Source organism: Falco peregrinus, chromosome 2 (assembly GCF_023634155.1).
Source record: "Falco peregrinus isolate bFalPer1 chromosome 2, bFalPer1.pri, whole genome shotgun sequence".
NCBI lineage: Eukaryota > Metazoa > Chordata > Aves > Falconiformes > Falconidae > Falco > Falco peregrinus.
Genome location: NC_073722.1, coordinates 61,450,538 through 61,474,762, shown reverse-complemented (window position 1 = coordinate 61,474,762; position 24,225 = coordinate 61,450,538). Strand labels below are relative to the sequence as shown.

At 35.4% G+C, this 24,225-nt stretch overlaps 1 protein-coding gene across 8 annotated transcripts in view; it reads right to left on the bottom strand.

Annotated features, from left to right (window-relative positions):
- MICU3 (mitochondrial calcium uptake family member 3) overlaps window positions 1-24,225 on the bottom strand; it is a 57,754-nt gene that overhangs the window by 14,158 nt on the left and 19,371 nt on the right. For 2 of the 8 annotated variants that reach the window (XM_055795311.1, XM_055795309.1), the window contains exons 5-11: window positions 21,413-21,460; window positions 19,901-19,983; window positions 15,217-15,288; window positions 13,823-13,861; window positions 10,554-10,649; window positions 5,537-5,637; window positions 3,538-3,709 (exon numbers count right to left, since the gene is read on the bottom strand). In XM_055795311.1, the coding sequence (XP_055651286.1) occupies window positions 3,538-3,709; window positions 5,537-5,637; window positions 10,554-10,649; window positions 13,823-13,861; window positions 15,217-15,288; window positions 19,901-19,983; window positions 21,413-21,460 (611 nt within the window). The remainder of the gene's footprint in view (window positions 1-3,537; window positions 3,710-5,536; window positions 5,638-10,553; window positions 10,650-13,822; window positions 13,862-15,216; window positions 15,289-19,900; window positions 19,984-21,412; window positions 21,461-24,225) is intronic. The other 6 variants (XM_055795315.1, XM_055795313.1, XM_055795312.1 and 3 more) reach the window with 3 other exon arrangements.

Here is a 24,225-nt window from a genome sequence, read left to right as displayed (position 1 = left end):
AAGGCCTGTGAGCCTTTCTGTTCAAACTGAAGTCTTGACCTATGTCTCTCCTCCAAGATATACACAGTCATCACAGCATGGCGGAATATACCGTAGGTTTGTGGCAGAGCAGAAAATGGCAGAGGTTGGGCACAAACCCATATAAGACAGCAAGCAGTGTGGTAAATGTGGAGAGCAATATAATATTGTTAAAATAAAAGATTTTAATGGGCCTCCAGACACTTGAGGTGTAAACCACTGCTTATGTGATCCTATCTAAGCTCTAGCTGAGATTTTTAAACAGTTTGATTGGAGAGCTTGACATATCTCCATCATGAATTGCTTTTCTCAACAAGCATATTTATTCTCTGTTTCACCCTTTGCAATTGGGAGGAAACTCTCATAGACACCAGCCAAACCACCGCCCTATTCTCTTTAAAATTTTTATCTTAACAGCTTAATTTACTAATATTAACCAACACTGTCTTCTTGTTTTGTTGCATTTGACATCTAATATGACATCAAACTTTAAGTCCAAGTTCTGTTTCTTGCACTGTTTAGACTGAAAACTCTCTGGGGTTTTTGTAATATATTTGTGAAATACCAAGATCAGTGAAACTTCAGTCCCCTGGTGAGGACTCTCAGTACTATGGCAAAACAGCAATAACAGAAAACGGCCATCAAAGTCTTGAGCTGCCATTTTTCAGTTCACAATAATCTTTACAAATCCTTAATTTGCACCAATTTGTCTGTGAAGTTTCTGAATGTGAGAGATACTGTAAGAGGTCAGGCTACTGCAAAAATCCTGGCTCCTTCCATGTAACTAGGCAGGAGATGACCAGTCTAGATGGAATGTAGCCCTTGTGTAGGAAAGGCTGAGAACTGCTGGTCTACAAACAAGCCTTTGTGCTTCTGTGTTTCTACTTGTGATGAAAACTGCTGCCACAAGTTTACGCTGGAGATGAAGCAGGGAAATAAAGGAGCCACACCTGCAGTCCATGGCTAAACTGTACAAATTCCAAAACATTTTAGCAATGAAAAAGATCTCTGGCTTCATTTTAGACTTCTACAGCTTCTGCTGAAATCATCTGTAACCATTTCCTCTCAAGGAAAGCCAGCAAAGGACACAAAAGAGGCAGAAGGGCAGACAAAATGACACTCAAAGAGAGTTGGGCATACAGCATTCTACTGTCCCTCTCCTTTCCTAGGACCATATTCTGTTCAACTGGTAATTGTAAAAACATTTATCAATTTGCCATATGTTTTGCATTTTGACATAGGAAATTATCTATGTGTAGATAACCCAGAATTTTCCTACTGGAAACTATTTCTTTTCTATGTAAAAGGAAGCCAACTTTTATTTATTTGGACAGATTATATTTTACTACAGCAAATAAAACTGTTACATTAATGCACCAACGCTGTTAGAATGCGTAGACTTTCTTTAGGAGCTGATATTTGTAGTAATTCAATGTGCCAGCTTAAGTGAATCACTGCTTGGCATCTAGTTAGTAAAGGGAGGAAAACATCCTGTGAGCAGGCAGCCTGCCAGCTGAACATTTTAACGTGACTTCAGTACACCAAATGATCATCGTGTTGCTTTAGAGGCTTCTACATACAGCGCCAAAAAAGATTAACATTTTCAACTGCAAAAGTAGCTGCCTATTACTTGACAGGCTAGACTAAATTTTCTTCTAAATGGAATCCTCTGATTCGTATTAGTATTGCAGCATACCACTGTAATAATGAGTAGGTTTTGAATTATAATGTTATTACAAGTGTAACAAAGTGCAAACATATGAACACCACCTCCATGGCAATAAAGAGGCAAAATCCCATTCTCAAAAGCCTGGGGCCAGCACGAGAGACGTCACAGGGGTTTACTTTTTCCACTGACAGCACATTTACCAAGCCAGTGATACGGAGCTACAGAAAATGGCAATGTCTTGTTTTACTTAATGGAGGTATAGCATATGACATACAGCTATATGGCACTGGTCAAGTGCCAGGATAGTCCCAGAACACACCATAAGCAAACCAGTAACTGAGACTGCCTTCTATGTGGAAGTTTGCTTTAGCTGGTGGTCCCACCAGAGACCAAGAACTACTGTGGAAGACCTTGTATCCGAACAGTGGCATTGGAAACCTTAAGAGAGGAACTTCAAAGAATACTTCTTTGGGTTTAAAAGAAAGTCTGTATTTATATTTACTTAATCGACTTCATTTTTGCCATTCAAAGAAGTATTTCTCTATACCTACAACTGTCATTACTTTTCAGTTACCCAAGTTATACTTGTGTCGTCGTTACACAAGCCTCAAAGTTTGTTGGTTTTTTTTTCTTTTTCAGATTTACCCCTAAACAAAAAACATCTGGGAACCATGCCAAAAGGGCTTTATACCACTTCTCTTGCACTGTCTTGGCTTTGAATATTGAAAGCTGCATATGCCTTTTAGAGTAGTTAGAACTGAGCGCCTCAGTGGCTCACCTGGGAACTCAGAAGGGGTCACTGCACAGGAACCCTGATCCCAGTTATTACCACTTTATCTTACACCTAAACTGGTGCAAAAGAGACAGCCCTGATTTCCCTTTCTACTCCACAGCTATGTTTATCTCTCAGTGGACCTAAATGCTGTACAACCATGGGAAGAATCAAATAATCCAGATATTTTAAGAGAAAACTGTTGATTTTCGGAATGTGCTTCTATCGGGTCAGCTGATTTCTCTTACTTTGTAGAAATGACAATGTAATTTCTCAAATAAAAAACCAACACAAAAACAAACAACAAAACAAAAAAAACCCTGTCCAAACCAATCTATTACTTTTCTTCAAAACTCTGCTGCCAATGCTATTAAAATAAATAGCTATTGAAAAAGTTACGATTTCCAGGACAGATTAATCTGATCTCGTTCTGTAAACACAAACAGGAGTATATCCAAAACATCCCTTTCAACATTATCCTATTGATTTCCATTGATGCATAGTTGCCACTACATTTCTCTCAGATACACTTCTGACAACTCATTTGTTGTGAAACAAATGGACTATCTACCTCATGACGTTTACTGTTTTTATTATCTTTTCTATCTCTTCAGCCATTAATAATATACTGTATACAAGTGATCCGTTCTTAAGACTATAAAACGACTCTGTAAGAGGTGTCAAGGTTATTTCTGAGGATGAGCTATTCCAGCGGCAGTGCAAAAGAGAAGAAAAATAGTTCTTTTAATGCTTCATTGTTAGAAAACTGTTCTTTATCAAGTCTTACAGTTTATGCAGTTTAAATTGAAATGTCATATAATACAAAGCTTTGTCACCTAAACTTCAAAAATACCACTAGCTACATCCTATGGAACCTAAGTCCACGCTATTTACTCTTCTACCTCTATTCAGTAAGTAATCTGAAAAACGTGAGAGACACAGCTTATGATCCGAATAAAATCCTGGTGGTAGTTAATTCAGTGACAGAATCTCATTCAGTCCAACAAGGCTATGTTCTCATCTTGATGACACCGGGACTGGATGCTGCGGCCCACTGCTGTTCTAGCTAAACAATTACCTTTTCTTCAGGAATCCTGCAGCGCATGTTTTCCAGGTAACTTGATGTATTTTCCACATTTGTATACCTCAAAAGAATATGGGCAAAGTCTTCCTCACTGATGGTGTTCATCCCATTAGAGTAGGAAAGAAATTCTATCTCTAGAACCTCAGTTTGTAGGTTATCCATAAATCTAAAACACAAACATAAATATGAATAAATAATAATACCTTGTATTTCTACTATTCGTGTCCTTAAAAGAGTCGTAGAATATGAAGCCGAACAGCATTATGCAAGTTAGTTCCCTCTTCATAGCACTGACGGCAATTTTGGTAAATCTCTTATCTATGTTGACACATTTTCTAACAATACATCAATCTTAACTCAAAGATGAAGTGTTTTATTAAGGATTAGAATGACTTAATACTTACATTTCTGATTTACTTCTAGTGTGTGTTTGCTTAATTTTCTTCTTCAGTGGGTCCCTGATATTTATTTATGTCAAAAATTCCGTCATGGTACTAAATTAATTCCCAAAATTTACTCCCCATATAGCTACTTACAGATTGCAATCAAACCTTACCTTTCTCTTCTTAACAAGCTAAGTATGACGAAGTCTTGCAGCCTTTCTATCTAAACTATTTTTTTTTTTTGTAATACTTCACTATTCTTGTGATTTTTCTATAAACTCTTCCCAACTTAGCAACATATTTAGTATCTTCTGGACACCAAAATTGGTTAAGAGGTATATATAAAGTATATATAAAACCAGCTACATATAAAAAGGAAATATAACTTCCCTGATTCTGCTTGATGTTCTAGTTATACAACCAAGGATGAAATAAGCTCTCCAGTCATAGTACTGCACCGGGAGCTCATGTTCATCTGATTGACAATCACAACCTGTGACATTTCCCTGTTACAGGTTCTCAAGAGTCCCCATCCTGTAGACATTGCCTGCAACACTCCCTCCTGATATATAACTTGACTTCTAAGAACTATGAGGAGCTCAAATCAAAGGGATGTCTAGGCAAATGTGTAAGTGCAAGGTAAATGTACAACCGCATTTCCCTCACCAGTCCATAGTTTAATGATCTTTTGAGCTGGTGAAGTAGTGAATAAAACTTGATGGATCCCTCTTTCATTAAACATCTGCTAGGTTTTGATCTCTTTAGCATTCACATCTTACAGCAATAGCTGTACATTTTAACTAGATGCCTTTTGAAAAAGTACCTTCTTTTCTGGTTCTTGTTTTGAACTCACATCATGATTTCACTTGATGAGATAGTTTATATATAATGTGAAATACTGAACACTTTTCATGACATACATAATTTTAAGGCAAAGTATTTTGCAAACATCCGATTTATTAGAATGCGTAGTTAAGTGGTAATTATAAAGACAATATGTATTGGGAGTATTTACTGAGGAAACAATAACCAAATACCATCTCTTTCAGTTACACAAAACCATACAGTTTTATGGCTCTGTTTTTATGGCACTCTCCCTATATTTTTGAATTCTATTTTAACTGGAGTAATGATTAAGCCAATGGCTTCCACTGTGTTTTCACTTTTTCCCAAAGAAGCTTGTTCTAGGGTGCCTACATGGTATCTTCAGAAAAATTGTTACATTTAAAGATGTCCCCAGGAGCAGAGATGCACACACAAATTTTTTTTTAAAACACTGACAAACAGGGGAAACAATAAAAATAATTCAAAACCAAGAAGAAATTCCTACATACCAGTAAGAACAGGGTTGGGGTATAACCACTCCACCCCAAGCCAACTACGCACACAAGTGCTATCAAAAGTTGCCAATGCAGCAGCATTAGTACAGGACTTTTTCTTGCTGGTCCACTTACTGTTTTATTTTGTTCTTTGCATATACAACACACACAAAGGGAACATAAACTATTATACATGCCTGCATAAACTATGTGTATAGTAATACAATACACATTAAGTGGAACAAGCATGCAAGTATTTTTTACAAGGAATTAAATAAAATTGAGACTCACCTATAAAAATCTTCAAAGTTCAGTTCAGCTTTTCCTCTCTTGCCGAAAAAGTGTACAAGCAGTGTAGTATCTGACAGTGAACTTGACATATCATCAGTACGCTTAAATATTAGAATAAAAGAAATTAAAGGCCATGACTGGATCAGTTACAGAACTATAATCTGAGAATGCCTATCCTCACAATAGACCTTTCTATTAGAAGAGTTCGTTTTATGTTTGCAGTCTTAAGAAAAACTTCAGCATTAAAATCCTTTAAATTAATATAGTCATGCAATTTTCACACAAAATGGCATTAGGTTGTTAATTGCATTTAGTAGAAAACACTTACAACAACAATATAAAGGAAGCTGCAATGAAGGGGGGGGAAGCATGAAAAATAAAACCAGAAACTCTTGAGAAAAAGAAGTTCTAGTCATTTCTGAAAACCATAAAAATAACTCCATTCAGACAAAATCTCCTTTCCCTTCTAATGTGCAACTACAAAGAAACTAAGGGACATTACTTCATATACTTTTATTTTATATTTCAAAATTATTAATATGGGATTGTATTCCAAAACTACTCACATCAGTCAGGTGTACTTTATATGATTCTTTTCTATAAGCAGCAGATGTCTACAGTTTAAATTTTATTGCCCAAATATATGTAAAATAACAGAATTGAAAAAATGTTGAAATCACGAAGTAATATTTTGAGTCATTCTCTCAAGAACGTTCCTTATCCACCAGGTCTGTGGTCTCTGCATCAAACAAGAATCTCTGAACATGTACTAATTCTCTTTCCTCAAAAAATAGTGACTTTGAAGGCACAGAATTAGAGTAGTAATACCAACTAATTTTGAGCATATGTAATAGCAAGAGTTGTAAATAGGAAGATATGCATATAAACAGAAGTAACTACCACCTGATTGTGCAACACTGTACTTTTTTACTACATTTTCATTATCCATAAGTGTCACGTATGTGCATTGATTTAAGCTCTTTTACAAAGAGTCTCTTGATATACTGAAAAGCTAGAAAAATAATTCAGTAATATAAGGCTCCTAAGCAAGCCATAGTATTCCACCATGGCAATGTCCTTCTGGCATTAACATGCATCTGCCAACATTTGAAATTGAAAAAGTAACACATTTAGTCTCCCTGCTGCACATGCCTAGGGAGAACCTTCTGTCTGTGCTCTCATTTTTCTTGCAAAGACAAGATCCTACCAAAAGCAAAGAGTGGGAGCCAGTAGTTTTTGCTCTGCCTATGCAAGCTACCACCCATCAGCAACACCATATTTTTGTGGAAGTGTGCCTGCCAACTCTACTGTGAAATGTACAGAACAGAATATACAGTACGGCAACCTAGTAAGTATATGGGAGATGTAGTAGTACTAATTTATCACCATAACGATAGTTTACAAACCTACGGGATTTACTCTAAGTATAGGAAACAGTTTATACAGATCTATAAAGATCTGCATATACAAACCTGCAAGCTGCACTCAAAGAGTCCTTTAGGTCTGACTTGATTTCATAACTGAAGAGGCTATAAATTTGTAACAGATGGAGAAACTCTAAATGAAGAAACTAGGAAGACATTTTGAACACTATGCAGCAGTTCAATGTCATGTACCATGAAAAACCATTTCACAGCTACATTCTCTGCAATATACTCTATTAATTTCAAATGTACACACTGATTTGTAAAAAATGTAAAATGCAATATCCATTAAAAGTATTTCTGTATCAACAACAAGGAAAAAATGAGGCAGTAAAAATACTGATCCTTTCAACATCCAAGAACTAAAGAAATGAGAGAGACTTTTCTGTACTTCAGTATAATCAGTTCAGGATTCTCAAGATTGTATTACGTGTGCTCTAGCTTCCTCTTTATTCTCATATTCTTCTCCAGGGAGAAATAAGATGACATAGTGTATATATAGGTAGAGAGATATTTCATGTCCTTCAATTAAGACAGCACTGCTCTTCAAGTGAGCAAACTAATTCAGAAAAGTAATCACTATTTGTCTTTTAATATTGTTACCCTCCACTACAGAACACAATATACTGAAATGCAGATACCCTGATTTCTTATGTCTTTTAAGCAATTAAATCCCTAAGCACATTCAAACAATTTCCCTCAAGTACACTGAAAAGATATCAAATGTTAAATTACAGCCTTTCATCTTGCAAAAACATTTCAAAACCTTAGACTTAGGTTGCATTCACCCATATCTAAAGAACCATTTAAAAAAAATACAATCTGTAAGTCTTTTCACAATTCCCATTTGGTCAGCCTCACTAAATGAAACAAACCCAAACAAAAACCTCACCCCAGAAACTCAACCAGTATGCTTCTCGGCAGAACCGCAGGCAACTGAAAACTATTCCTGTGCTCCTTCTGCATTGATAGCATTAAAGACATTCTCTCTCTTAAGGGGTAAGGATAAAAATAAAAGCCTTAATAATTTAAAACTATTATTTACTGTTCATAATAAAGTGAATTTCGTATTTTAGATCAGGGAAAATGAAATGATCACACCTATTTACATATATAAAAATGTAAGCCTCTATTTTGATCTAATATATTCTGCAGTCATTTACATGAGAATAAAACCCTGCCTTATTTATCTTTACACTAACTCTTAACACAAATACAGGCTTGCTGCATAATGGCAACATCTTTTCCTCTCAATTTCCTAACCTGAAGAGAAGTAAATCTATTTTTTTAATGTATTTTCTGCAAAATTAATTTCTAGCTTTTGATTAAAGAGGGTTGACTAAAAGGAAGTTATACTCAAGAACAATGGTCCACTTGAAGGAACATATTCTGAGAATAAAGTATGCATATAATGCGCTGAATTAAAAAGAACTTTCTTAGTGCAAGTCCCTGATTTTTCAATATTTATAGTAATAAATCTACTCATTTCCAGTTTCACTTAGTAATTTAAGAATAAACCCACAAACTGAATTCAGCGATAACTGGCATATTCCAACAGGATGGTGTAGTTGCTAAATGAGAAATAGCAGAAACAGCACTGTAAGCTGTCCTAGAAAGAAACTGGATGTGGTGAGTAACTTCTTTTCCCCCCAAAGAGACCTTGTAAGTTGATCCCCACAATAACAAACTTTATTTACTCTCCTTTTCAGTTTACACACGGCTTTCTCAAAAGGCTATGAAAAAACACAGACTTTAGTGTCACCTAGCTTTATGCCACTTTCTTAGTACAGATGGCTATATTATTATTCAGATGTGAGAGTACCTGGGAGAGATAAGAATATGGATGAAAGCCAGCTGGATCAAACTTAACCCAAGCATGATAATGATGATTATGGTGAGAAGTGAGAAATTGTCAGTGGAGCAAATGCAGGACATGATCTTTCTTCGTAAAATTATTTACAAGTGATCAAAGAGACTTCTTATGCATTTTACAGACAATTTAAATCAATGCTTATTACAGCTGCTGTTAAACCTCCACTACATTGTAGTTACAGATACTAGTCTGAGGTATCAGATGTAAATTAAGACAGTTAATTCAGAAAACTCAGTGCCCCAAGCTCCTTAAACAGTCAATGAGAAGAGCAGCCCTGTCTCCCCTTTACGTCTCCCTTAGATGACTAGACAGGAACACTGATATCCTGGGTTTTAAAATCTGGTGGCATAAATAAGGACTGATAACTGGACTAGTAGTTTAGGAGCTCATCACTTTAAAAGCAAGGGAACAAAGGTTGGATATACTGCTTTATTGCAAGATCACTACAAATGTATTATTTCTGTGAATATTGCTACAAAACTCAATTCTATAACACTACATTTTGTTTTGTTCAAAGGCAAATGAACTCGAGCTGAGAGGTACAGAGAAGGCCTATTTGATACCTGGGTTCTATCTTAAGAGAAAAATCAAAGACCTTGTTGTGTTCAGCCTATGAAAATTAAAACTGATAAACTGGGCTATGACTGCATTTATAAACACAACCGTAAGAAGATTAACACTAAAGAAGAAAAAGCCCTATGAAAATTAAGGGACAACAGACTGATATAAAGGGACTATGAGTAAATGTAGCCTGGAAATTAGAAAAAGCCCATCCAAGTCCTCAGGTTATTCAATAGCTTCTGCAGAACAACAGCAGGGACAAAACACTAATTACTTTTAATATGGAGCACACATTGCTTATGAAGCAAAGAAAAAGACTGTTTTACCCCAGAGGTCGGTTTCAGTTCCTTGTTCTTTTTTCATTATGATCCTGCTTATGAAACATGGGACTTGAGACCACAGTCAGTGGGGAGTTGCTGTATGTCCTTTAATGCCACAACCAGCAGAGCAATCACCCTCACTGTATGGGGCACAGAAAAGCCTCGATGATCTAGTTTTCTGACCCTCTTAAATGATCAATAAAAATAAATGTCTTAATAATCTGAAAGCAGATCATGAAACAAGAATCTTATCGGACTTTAAAGCACTATGGAAATTAATTTCACAGCTCAGTGATATTACTACTTCTCCATAATGATCATGTAATATCAAAAAAGGTTGATCAATGTTTTGGTTACTTTAAAATTCCTGATTTAATTCAAGAATTAAAACAATCTCTGCATGACACTGGTTTTGTGAAGATAAGCTCTGATAACATACATAAAAAGCACATTAAGGACCTAAAGCTTAAAGGGCTGCAACTCTCACTCAAGTTGTCATACCACTCGACCAAGCTTAAATTACAAAGGTTTCCTGAATTACTTCTCTAACTGTGAAATATTGTCACTACTAGCATTAGAAAAATGTTTCTTATGGTAAGGAGTGAAGAGGACTTGATCTTCCAACTCTTTCAAAATACAACTTTGCTTTTACTTGGAAATGACAACTTTCAATTATCACATTGCACAGAACCAAATCCATTTCATCTGAGAACTTTAAGGTTTAAAAAAAAAATAGTTAAAAGAGAAGAAACAAAGTGCATAAAACAGGAAAATAATCAGAACATAAATAAATAAAATAGCAGTCTGTTTATGGACCAGAGACAGAGGTTGTCTTATACCTCCGCAAGGTCCGAAAAGAGTGCTTGGCTTGTGCTACGTCTCAAAGTATCCCAATAGCTTCTGGGGACAAGGTCCTCTCCTTCTGTTTTAAGAACCTGCAGAAGTTTCAAGAAGCACAATTGTTTGAAAACCAAAAAACAATAAAACAACCACTACAGACTTTAAAATCTTTTTCAACTGATCTTCAAAAGCATGCCTTGATTCTTCTGCTTCTACACAGAGAAATTTCTACCCAGCTACATGACACTTTGTACATGAAGGTAACACTGGACTATTACAGATACTCGCTTATCACTCATAACTTGGCTGTGCCAAAAGTATCACCAGACTCCACTCTCCCAAACAAAATAGAGAAAATGTAAACTGAAAATATTAAAAGTATATGTGAAAATGTCCATCTAAACTCAGTATATTGCTGTTGTTTTTTCTAACAATTCTGTTGCAAAAAATATTAAATACTTATGAAATTTGTTTTCCCATTGGTCAAAATAGATATCACCATACAACTAGTTATATAAAATTAATTTCATGCAATAATCAGGATGATATCCTTGCACTAATGCAGAAATGCAAAAACCCAAGCCTAATTAAGTCCAGCTTCAACTGTAATATACTTATCAAGGAAATGCTATGCACACCAGATGATCAAACTTACCTTGTTTAGATAGAAAATATGTGTTTAATCTGTCCAAGGAAAATATGCTTACCTTTTTGCTCTGAAATGTTTCATTTTTTGAAGCCTAAAAAATTTTCCTTTTTAAAACAGGTCTTCCCTTATCTTGCAATTAGTCTTGGAAGAGCTACACAATACTCCCCCACCCCCACCCCCCCCCGCCAAAGAATCTTGGGGAGGTGACGCTAAAGACAGCAGAAGGCTATTTTAACTTGGGTAGGGTTATTGCAACTGAATGGATTTTCCCCTTTCTCTCCACAAGTTAATCTAAACTACAGCTACTTTCACAGCTCCCCTCCCATGTCCATCTGGGCAGGCAAGACAAAAAAATGAGTTTAATCTCCTAACTAGAAATTAAACCCATTTTTTTAACTCAGCACATATTGTTCTCTCAGAAGATTTACACTGCAATGTGTAAAATCACAGTTATCATAAAGAAGACTGTTCAGAGTTGAAGGTTTACTGTCTCTACGTATTTTACATTATGTCAACATATTGTATGTACTGCTTCTAGAAGTTCTGTTACATACTTCCTCACTAACTAATTCAACTCAGCTCTTTCTGTAAATTGCCATTACAGAAACATGATAAAACTACCAGGAATTATACCCACGCTTAATGTGTATTATACTTTTGTCTCGCTTTTGAAAAATTCTGGTTTTATCTTTCTGTTCCTATGTCGTGGCCACTGTACTCCATACCATCCTAAATTGCTAAACTTAAACTTGTTTACTTGAGTGTGTACAGGATTAGGTCCTTAGCAGTTTCTCTCTTAGACTTATTTATCCCATTGATGTTTACTGGGTCATGTGAATAAACACTACCTCATTCTTTTATGCATAAAATTCTGCAATTATCTATTTTAAGTAGTCACTGAATTTGTTCTCTTACTGGAGATGTACTTTAGTCAATGAAATTAGTACTTCTGGGCGTGCACATTTCACTTTCCTTACATGCATCTCCCTATAACTATCATGTTCTGGTTGGCATTTGGCTAGTGAACACACTCATGCAACACATGCTGAAGTAGCCTTAATACGCAAATGCACTATGCACCAGAACATGATTTGAAAGAATTAACCTATGCAAACAAAAATGCAAAAATATTTAACCTATTTAAAACATCACTGTATGCACTCTATGGCTTACAGACCTTGACACTTCTCAAAAAATTAGAGCTGTTCTGAAGGATGAAGTGAGGAGAGGGGCCCTCAGCACTTCAGATCACCCCAGACATTTTAGGGTTCCATCTCCTTGGTCTTGAGAATTTTCAACTCCCCAGGACATCAGGAGAAACTGAAAAGGCTGCTACACTTCTTGTTTCAGTAGGAGAAATAGAAATCCCAATTTTCCTGGGGTGGGGGATTTGCTGGATACTGTGAATTCCTAAACACCTGAGTCTCCTTTGCATGGAGATCTCCACTCAGGCAGCAGGAGGGCAGAAAAGGATGGTGCACACCTGGGCATCATTTTGACAAAAAGTCTGGATGCGGCTAGTCTAGAAGGTGAATTATTTACTTAAGCTGAGAACTACTGCATGAGTAGGAAAGCCTAACTAGTTTGGTTTCACTGTAAAACAGGAGGTAGCAGAGGAATATGGCAACCACTGTACAGCACCTTTCACTGCAGCAAAGCCTTACCTAAAATCCATTTAATCTTAAGGGCTCACACCTCCTACTACATGATTCTCACAACATTGCAGCACCTACATTGTATCACTGCACCTTTTCATTCAACAGAATTCCTTCCTGCATATTGCCCAAATTGTGGGTGCTAACTTCACAGGAAACAAACCTGTGCGTTCCCGTGACCGACTATATAAAGAAACAGACTTTACAACTGGAAACTCACTAGTCACTAATTCTCATAGGTTCCCTCCCCTCACTTTGAATATCACGATTATCATACCAAAACAAGTTTAATTCTTCTACTTTAACAGAAAATCATCTTTTATTACCACAGTTTTACTTCTGCTGTGTCCCAAAAATTAATCAGGCCATGACGAAAACATAAAAAAAATGCAGAAGACCTCTCCCCTTGCTGATTCTCTCTTCCGATCCCTCAAAATGATTGAAAATAACTTTGCTGTCACCTACATAATACAGGGACTATTTTCTGTAAAATCCTATTCTGGGTCATTGCTGAAAGTTCTTACTTGTTCTGTAAGTGAAGCACCAAAATATAAAAGCTCTCTTCTGGTTTCTTTTTTTTGGGGTAGGGGGAAACAAAGAGGTGAAGGATTCCTTTCACTATTGCTTCACATTATACACAAGGAGACAAGACAGACCTGGATCAAATGACTCATGCAGGTTGACTTAATTTACGTACATTAATTAAAAACAAGTCCGTAATTTTTTAAGATACATTTTGTCCTTTCCCTTAAAAATACTGTTTCCTTCATTTTATATAAATACAGCAATCTTTCCTCCTGGTAGGAATTCATGGCAACAAGCATGCACAATCTTTTATGCAAGTAAAAGATCCATCACATTTTTACTGAAGCAGAATTTACTTGATGAAAAAAATTTTCTTATAAAATATTGTTTCACCTCACTGGTTAAGACTGCATAAATTGAAAATAATTAGAGTACATACACTGTTAGTAGAAGTATGATATCCATAAAGTTGAAGACGCTGACATACAGCAAGAACAGGCCAAGCCAAGTATCACATGTCAGAGTGAAGTCAAAAGAGGGGGGGAAAAAGAAGACAACAGAATAAGTTACAATAAGCAAAGCTTTATTTTATATATTATTAGATTTTCTCATTTGCCTGGTTTTAAAAAGACAGTGAAGAAAAAATGGTTTATCTTCAAATCTCATTCTTCATATTTTCAAAAGAGAAGTACAGAGTTGCAGAGATTACTCTGAGGAGAAATGTTCCATTTTGCAATCTTTACTTTTTCCAAAAGCTCCTCCTTTGGGTGTAAGTTCCCTTTGTTCAGAATAGACAGGGTGTGAGAGGTTCAACAATTGACCTACAGTTTTGAAGAGTTGAGAAGGACAGGTCTCCAGGTGGGAAGAAAAGATCCCTTTTTATGTTTAGGGAAGGTTTAAAAAGTATTAATTCTTGAAATTCAAACTTCCTATGGTTTCAGGGATAAAGATCTGAGATCAAGCACGTATGGTCCCAAAAGGATAATGGGCACTATGAGAAGCTTTGCAAATGTGTCAAAAAAAAAAAAAAAAAAAAAAAAAAGAGGAATTTTTGCTGTAAATACACAAATCACAAACAAACATATTTTTTCCGTTGTGGGCTTGACAGGGACTTGTCCCTGATTTTTAGCTGTCCAACAGTAAAATAAGTTTCTGCTACTGCTGCCATCCTCCAGACAAACCATCACAGACTTGTCTAATTCTGACTTACCTTTCTTATACACATCAGAAATGCAAATTTAACAGTATATGAGCATTCAATATTCCCCAAAAATCTATTTAGAGAATATAAACAATACAAACATTTTGCATTGATCATAAGCAGTATTTAATAAAAAAATTAAATCTGAACATAAAATTGAAGTCAACTTCTAACATTTCATCAGTTATTTTAAAACTACTATGTTAATAACAAGCATCAGGATCAGTATGTCTACATAAACAGCTTCAGTTAGTTATGAGGGCAGGATTATAGTTTGGTCTTGCCACTGAGATCTCTCACTCTTATAGACAATAATACTGGGTCATTACTATTCACTTTTTCCTAAATTTATAGCCTCCAAATGTTAATGTCATAATATGCAATACAGTATTCAAACGCTAATTTTTTCCTTTCTATAGACCACTTGACTATTTTTTTTTTCAATAACTGCAGTTTAGGCTAAATATTGATTTTTTCTATATATAAAGTTACGAATATTTTGAATATTTTTTAATGATATGGATTTACTGTTTGAAGAAAACATTGAAAGTGAAATATATACACACACAATTTTGTCCTACATCGAAGAGGACAACCCAACTACCAGCTGAAACTATTCCGATTTTACTTACCAGCAGTGCACGTTTTTCTTCATCTCCTTTCCTTTCTCTCTTCTCATTTTTTTTCCTGAAAATCTCTTGTAGCTAAAAAACAAACCATTTTATTCTTACTTAGTTTTCAAGCTATTTCATATGCATAACAATCCTTCATCACGAGAAACACTGAAAACTATTAAAATTTAGTTTTTAATTAAATTATCAGTGTTTCAATGATGCTTTATTGCTCATATTCATGCCTGCATGTTCACTCTGTGACCTTAACCATCGCACAGAAAAGAAAAAGGAAATATATCTTCCACAAAGTAAGGTTAATAATCCTAATTGGGAGCACAATAGTAAGAACATCATTGTGTAGCTTTACATTTTAGCCAATCCAGCCTATACAAAAAGAGGGAGTTCCAGCATTTTTCACCACCTCTAGGCACATCATTTCTTGTAGGGTACTAATTAGTACCTGTGTGGCTATGTAGTCAGCTGGATCAATCTTTTTCATATTGTTAGTTTCCAACTAGATCAGGTCTTACTCCTGCTGGTACAAGGGAGGGGTGGAAACACCTGGTGGGGGTGAAACATTCCCCTTCATCAGCAACAAACTACTACTCCAGAGTAATTTATCAAGTGCCCCTTTCTTTTTTCAAGTCTGTTCAAAGAATACCTCCAGGTCTCGTAAAACTTCTCTACATTAAGAGCTTAAAACATGACTTCTGAGAAAACCTCAAATATGAGACCTAAAACATACAGATTCTTGAGCATATTTATTTTTTGAAATTATACAAACTCTTCAGAGTAAGGAGTGGTCTGGACTTATCTTTCTTTGTAAGTATCTGTTTTATCTAGATATTTTTATTTATAGTAATACTTATTAATATTCCAAACCATTAGAGAAAAGTGTGTGTTTACTCTTCACATAGTATTAACTATGGTGCCACCTGTATCTCTGCCAGTGGACTTCAGCTTTTCAAAAACTGCATGTGAAAAAATGTACTGCCACTTGCAGCATTTGCTAATCTCAAAGTAGGCTGCAAAAAAGAACAAACACCCTGGCTGACAAATCTGTCCTATCTAGAATACAGTATTTTCAGGACCAAACATCATGGCAGACAGACACAATTGTGGCAGTGGTTTCAAAGACCTGATTTTACCTACCAGAAGTCTGTAGATACTGTAGATACCCACAGATAAAAACCTGATACTCTAATGATACATACAGAACTCCCTGGGATTGGAATGTGAAAGGTAAAGTAAGTGTGATAAATTTTGCAAGCAAATTTTCCAAATTTAATTTCAGGGAAGGCAGATGACTAAGACAAAGGGATCAGGCCAGCTCTGCTGCAGGGGTATGACAACACTGAAGCAAATGAATACACTGTTTAGTGATTAAATAGCAAATGCATTTATAAATAACATTTTATGAATTTTCAAAATTTACTGTTGTGTTCTAGAATTGCCTATACGGCAAATACAGACCAGAATATTGTGTGTCATTGTATCTATTTTTGAGTACGGGATCAATTTACAGACCTTGGTATGTTTTTTCTAATTCTTTGCAAACCTACAGGCACAAATTACTGTAACCTATGCCGACAAGGAAAAAGTCATGATAAGACATTTAGGTGGATGGTCTAGAGTACTACACAGTTTGCAATTCAAAACTGTGGAAAGAAAAAAGGTAAATGAAGTAAAAAAAAAAAAAACAAACTTGTGAAAAGTGAAGTGACAAGCCATCAACTAGGAGAGAAGAGTGGCAGTAACTGAAAAACCAAAAAAAAACCCAAACAAACAAACACCAAACCAGTAAAAAGCAATGCATCCTTGGATGTATTTCCCCTGCCACAGAGGCAAAGGGAGTAAGATTCTGTTGCACTCATCATTAGAGCACTTGCTAAACTTATGGAAATGGATCTTTTGTTCAGAAGGAGTGCTATAGGATACCGGGGAGTAGAAAAGTGAATACAAAAAGGATTTAGGAGTACTTTCATAGGAGCACTGTTTGAAACAGGATAATGAGATTGACTGCTGAAAGCAGGAAAAACAAGATCTCCTGTAACAAGGCAACACAATCCTTCTGTTCCCTGACCTCACCCCTATGACATAAGCAAAGAGGAAAGTGCAAACACCATAGAATTAGGTTACAAAAACACTAAACCTGTTACCAGAAAAATTAAGTATTTTTTGACTCTTCACTACCCCTACTTCTCTCTACAAGAATCACATAACATGTGATCCCTACACCAATCTCTTCAAACTCTCTTTATTTGCAAAACTGAGTATTATTAACAATACTTCAAGTATTATGACAGCTGACTGTAATCAGTGGAGAAGTATTTTGCAAATGCTGGATATTGTTCAAATGGCAACACTTACAATCTCCTGCTTCCAGGCACACAGGAGATGATGCGTACCCAAGCAAGGTCACTACAGATGCCAAATGTATGTTCTGGGCCTGGGTCTGTCACAGCTGCAGCATCACTGAATGAAATTTTATTTTCATATTTAGTTTTATTTACACAGACATTACCAATTTACCTATCTATCTATTTTAGTCTTTCTCAGTTCAGATCTACCATTCCAACTTAGGGGATTTGATCTAATTTTTAAAGGTTCACTGACACAGTAATCAAGCAGTTAGGGTCAGGTTTAATCTATACAAATTTGTTAAATAAAATAGGTGGAGAACAGTATAGCTAGTGTTTGCAAATTCTCCTTTCTTTCTTCTATCCATCAAATCTGGTAACAGAAGAAGAATAAGAAGGAGAAATTTTTATCAGGGGCCATGACAGAGAACAAATAAAAAGTAGGATGTTATAAAAAAACCAAATAAAAAGAGGAATATAAAAGCATAGTTAGAAAGAAAGATGCAATATCCATAGTTGAATATTGTCTTTGCTTCCTGCCTTATATACTTATTTGATTTCATCTGCAGCATCAGTTTTTGAAAGACAAAACCTCCTGCTTCAATTTCCTCACACTTAGCTGTTGTAATGGAAGCCTTCTTTTTTTTTTTTTTTTCTAAAGTTGTCAGTCCACCACATTCCATTTTATTGACTCATAAAAGACTTTTTTTTTCCTTTTTTTTTCTTTTTCCTCTAGTTTTCCTTTGGCCAATTAATCCAATCTTTGCTGGCTTTTTCCCCCAACTGTAGAACATAGTTATTAGGAATTAGCAAATATAAGGATCTGTACATTTAGTATTAGAACACAAAAAAAATGATCAGCATGCCACAATTTGCAAGTGGTTACAGTTTCCAAAACAAATGAGACCTGTTCTGCTTCAGCTATGCCACCAGAAAACAAGACCTCTGATCTCATTTCATTGAAAAGGAGACTTGAGGGAAGTTCACTGTGTTGAGGACAGTTTCCTTCACATTTCAGTTTTATTTAGGTTAGCACAGCTTACCTAAATCAAGGCTTATAACTTGATTTGAAAACCATTAAGAAACAGCACACAGGAAATTAGGGTGTCTTTGTTTTAAATAAATTCTGGTCTGACATTTAAATCAGTGTCTGTTCCATGTGTCTGTTCATATGTATGTTTGATTCCTTATATTTTGCTCCATCTTCTTCTTCAGTAAGGCAGTGGGCTTTTTCTCATGTATTTACTGTATTTATTTATAAACTCAACAACACAAAAGACATATGAAGATAAAAATTGATGTCTCCTGCAAATACCTTTTTTTACAAACATCTGATTCAATTCTTATAATTTTTATTCAATTAGTCACCTGTACTTGTTCAGTAGAAAATAAAGATCTTGTGCTGTCTTCAGAAAGCTTATCTAAACCAACAAACCACAAAATTTTAAATGTTCATTTCTAAAGATGCATCAAAACCTGTTTGCCATAACTGTGTGTTTCAGTGTAATCCCAGACATCTGCTGCATATGGACATCACTAATTCAAAAAATTCTTGATTTATACTGTATACTGCAGTTTGTTAATATAAAGCCATGTAGTCACTGTAAAATCAGAAGCCCTAATGTTGAGTGAGTGTCCTGTTTTTTGCTGGGATAAAACTAGTTTTCTTCTCAGTAGCTGGTACAGTGCTGTGTTTTGGATTTAGTATGAGAATAATGTTGATAACACACTGATGTTTTAGTTGTGACTAAGTAGTGCTTACTTTAAGTCAAGGGCTTTTCAACTTTCCCATGCTCTGCCAGCGAGCAGGTGCACAAAAAGCTGGGAGGGAGCAGAGCCAGGACAGCTGACCCGAACTAGCCAAAGGGATATTCCATACGCTAGAACATCATGCTCAGTATATAAACTGGGAGGGTTGGCCAGGGGCCACTGATCACGGCTGGGGGACTGGCTGAGCAGCTGGAAAAGATTCTTTTGCAAGTCCCTCCATCATTATGGTAATTAAATAATTCTGCTGACCATTGATACAGCAATATTACTTTAATAGCCTAATTATCTTTGAATGCAGTAGCAACTAAAGAGATCCAGAATAAAAATTGGAATTAAGCTTCAAAAATCATAATATACGACACACCTACACATTGTAATAAGAAATTACTATTTACCATTTACATTACACGAAATTTACTATTTACACTAAATAAAGGAAATAAACAACTGCACTCAATGAAGAATAGCTTATGTTCTCATGATTATTGAAATCATCATGAGTCTCAATCAAGAAAAAAAGATTAATTTCCAAGATTACATCACAATGTTCAAAGACTGAAAATTATACGTACCACTAAGAACTCCTTTTTGTCCACCATCTCATTGCCATCAGTGTCAAACATGTTGAAAGCAATTCTAAAACCTGCATGTGGCTCTGCCAAAAAGAAGCTCATTCAATTATTTATTTCCTTGGAAAGAAAGCAAATATAAATGTCTAAAAAGTTATTCAGTGTCTATTTATAAAAGGCATATCCGCAAGTAATTTAAATTGGCATGTTTGTATACATAGTAAATGCAAATCATAACATCAGTAAAACAGTATTACCCATGTTACAAAAACAGAAGGCATGCTCACAAATTCATAGATCAGGGGAAATAAGACAGTAGAAATAGAATATAAAATAACCAAGAAAAATATCTCACAGTAATGGCTGGTTGGGTAGTTAAGCGTGTTAGTTCATAACTAGAGTCCACGTTATGTTAAAAAATACAAATTTGTAGAAAATTTTCTATGAAAAGACTGTTTGAAAAGACACTTAAAAGTTTTGCAAAAAATGTACAGGATGCAACTTCTGGTTCAAAACAAATCATGTGTTCAAAGAGACCCAGAATTTTCTTGTTTAGATGCTTAGAATCTTTGACGTTTGAGATCAGGTTAGAACTTCAAATTATTTCTGAAACATGGGGACTTCGAAGGTCACTGTAAGTGAAGCCTTTAGGAAACATTTTGGTGATACTCAGTGATTTGCAATATGGATGAATTATGGCCAAAAGTTAGTCAAGATAACAAAGAAATGATGGAAAAGTATCCATTGATCCAGCAGTTAGGGACTGTAAGAGTTCACAGTCAAGCTCCTCCTCTGACTAAGAATCCAGATCATGTCTCAAAAAAACCCTCATGAATCCAACAGAAATGTTTTAATTACATACAAATTAAAGACAAGCAAAACACTTCACTCCTTCCCAAAAAACACCTCTTAAAATAACAAAACAAAGTCTGTATCAGGCTTAGTTTAAGTTATTCTACTTTGTTTTTATGGGTGGTAGAAGAATAAGTATTCAATTTTGTTAGTGTTTTCTAACATAATTAAACATTTACTTTAGTCTGACAGATTTTATATTCTGTATTTTATCATTGTCTCATTGGTGTCACGCATTATGCACTAACTGGTGAAACAAACCAGTAACAATGTCTATCTTTCTCTTCTCTGTATTCAGCGTCCTCCATGAACTTCAGTAAATTCAACTAGAAATTTTGTAGGAATTTCAAAGAAAAAAATAAATTTAAGCTCTTAACTAGGTTTTAGCTAATGTGCATGGCTCAACTTTCTCAACAGTCAGTAAAAGGCGTTCTAGATAATAAAGCACTTAAAACATAACACAAGATTCCAGTAGGGGAGTGGGACAGAAGAGGCTCAAATAGCCATAAGAGATGCATGACACATTTTTTTCCCCTGGGATACGCAGGAGAGAGGGAAAAAAAAAAAAGAAAAAGAAAACAAAGAGTATTGTAATCTACAGTAACACATTGAGATTAGAAACTTGTAAGGACGTTTTGGGTTTTTTTCTCCAAAAATACTTACTTGTTAAAATACATAAGAGGAATAAATATTCTGTGTAAGATATCACACCTGAAGACAAAAAAAAAGTTATGCCATATTAGTTGCACCTTGTCTTCACATCTGAAACTTGAAAACATTAAATCTATGTATAAGAAGGAGAATACTTGTACATGTGCATATGTACATTCATACTTGTGTACATGTGACTATTCAATCTGGTCAAGTAATTATTTGTCTAAAATATTGATCTATAGGGTGAGGAATTTTTTTTTGGGGGGGGGGTTGAGTATTTTAGGGGAGGAATACATTAAACATGGCAGATAACTACAATCAGCGGAGAATGGCTCATTAAAAGCTGGCTAAATTCTTAAAAACTAATATAATTTATTTATTTATTTTTTTAAAAACCCAACCAATAATTCATGACAGCACTCTGTTAACAGTACGAGACCATTTACCCTAAGAACATTAATAGTGCTCCCTCCTGAAAGGTACCATTTGAATACAGTTCTTGACTTGTAATATGTGCATTGTAAGCGCATGTCCTATATTAATTGAAAACTTGTCCTCATGTTACTTATGAAAACAGATCTGGGCTTTTGAGTTGTTTTTATATGCACATTTTCATAACCTTCACCTGAAATTTATATTACAACCCCTACTAAATAAATGTGTAAATTTTGTTAAATATTTTTAAATCCTGTTAGAGACATTTGTGCTGTTTGTTCTCCTACATTCAGAAGATCTGTAAGGAATATATTCTAAGATTGCCAATTTTGGTTAGATGGCAAAAGGCGATCACATTCACAGAAGTGTCAACTGGCACTTCCTTTTCTCTTCAGAAGTGATCTTGGCAAAGTTTAAATTAGAACTGAAGTCAATATCCAAATAATATATCTGGTACGATAAGCTGCACTTCTGCTTTTCTAGCCCTGGGGTGAACAGGCAACCTTGCAGAACGCCCACAGCACCAATGGAAAGAAGCATCTTACGGTTCAGTAAGAACCGAAACAGTGACTTGCCGCTCTCCCAAAAACCCTTAGCTCTAATGATCTTTGAGGCTGAACTAGCAAAACCGGTTCCTGATTTCTAGCAAGTTGATTTTGTCTGTCCTCCAAAACCTAAAGTGTTAAGTCTGTCCACAATATTAGACTATTTCAAGAGAGTAAAGAAAAAGTATTTAGATGCCTGAGAGTAAAGATGTCTATCAGCTGGGATTTTCAAAAGTTGCTGGCTGTCTCCTTGATTTCAGTCCAAGTCAGGTGCAAAAGTTTTTAGAAAAACAGCTCATCTTTGGATATTTAAATATCTTTTAAAACCTGACTTAACTGAATATGTGACAAACTATGTAAACAGTAATCTGATTTTTTTTTCACTGAAAAACCTGCAAACTCAAAACATCATTATTCATGTGGATTTTACAATTATTGAACACATTTAACATCAACACTTCCAACACTGCCAAAGCAAGAAACTTTGGCATTTTCAACTAGTATTTACAGCACAAAAAGTTCTAAATTAATTCTATTCTGAAATAATACTCAGGAGGGACCTTCTGTCCTTGTGAACAGCTGAGAGATAAAACTCCCAGCTATATTTCTCTTGGATCTGTCCAAATGCCTCCCCAAACCTTCGATCATACAAATTTCCTTCCTAAAAGCCAACTGTCCTGAAAGAGGAGCACCTTCAAGAGAATCAGGTCTCCTATCATTAAACACAACAGAAAAAAATAACCAGCCACAGAGATCTCCACAGATATCACAGAGACTGGAATATAAAGGCAATACAAAAGAAACAATGTTAACTAAATTGTCTTTGGAACCAAATGACATACTATAAAGAATCACTAAAACCTTCAACCTTTACCAGATGAAACGCTGCCTTCCCAACTTCCATTCCATTCATGGGGGAAAAAGAGGTATTTTTCCATCTTTTGATTCAAGAGCAAATTTAAATCTTCAGAACCTAGATTTTACTACTGCAAGTACATCTAGTTAGGAAGGCTACTAAGAATTTTTAATACCACCTATTCTTTTCCTCAATTTACACATAGCTCTACACTGAAGATTAGCAAAGATTAAATGCAGGCATTTAAGTAACACATGCTCTACGCTTTATCTTCTTGACTTCATACAGCAGCTTGCAGAAATTTTGTTTTCAAAGGCCTGCTTGAATCTGTTTGGACAAGCAGCTATCAAGAAATCAGATACCTCAAAGGTTCTTATTCAGTGATGTAAAATGTTCTTTAATAGCCAGTCAATAAATGTAAATATGTATTTTTGTTTGTTTGATGACACCTTCTTTGTTGTAAAATGGAGGAAGAAAGTGTGGTTGTCAAGTAGTCCATCACTGCGATGAAGACAGCAATATAAAAGGCCTTGAAAATGGTCTCTCCTTTTGTTTGTACTGGTATATTGTAGCTGCAGACAGTTCTGGTTGATTGCTCTGAGTGTTATGGGAGAGAGGCTCCGAAAAGAGGACTGAATGGAAAGAAAAGCTTACCTCAAGACCAGAAAGAAGAGAGGGAGGTCACCCAAGGGTAAAACATAAAAATAAAACTTAAGGACAACTGGCATAAATCTATGCGGCTCATCCGATTTAAATAAATCTACAGCAAAATAAACAGACGTAGCCTTTAGCTATTTGCTTCACATTAAAATATGCATGTTTTAAAGAAAATGAGTCAATTAATAATAATAAAAAAGCTACTAGATTAGAATTAGGGACACCTGAATTCTATTCCCATTCCTTTTACTGGCTTACTGAATGATCTTATCAGCTTTAACATCCATCATGTTTTCTCATATTGCCTATAAAATGGGATAACAGAACGC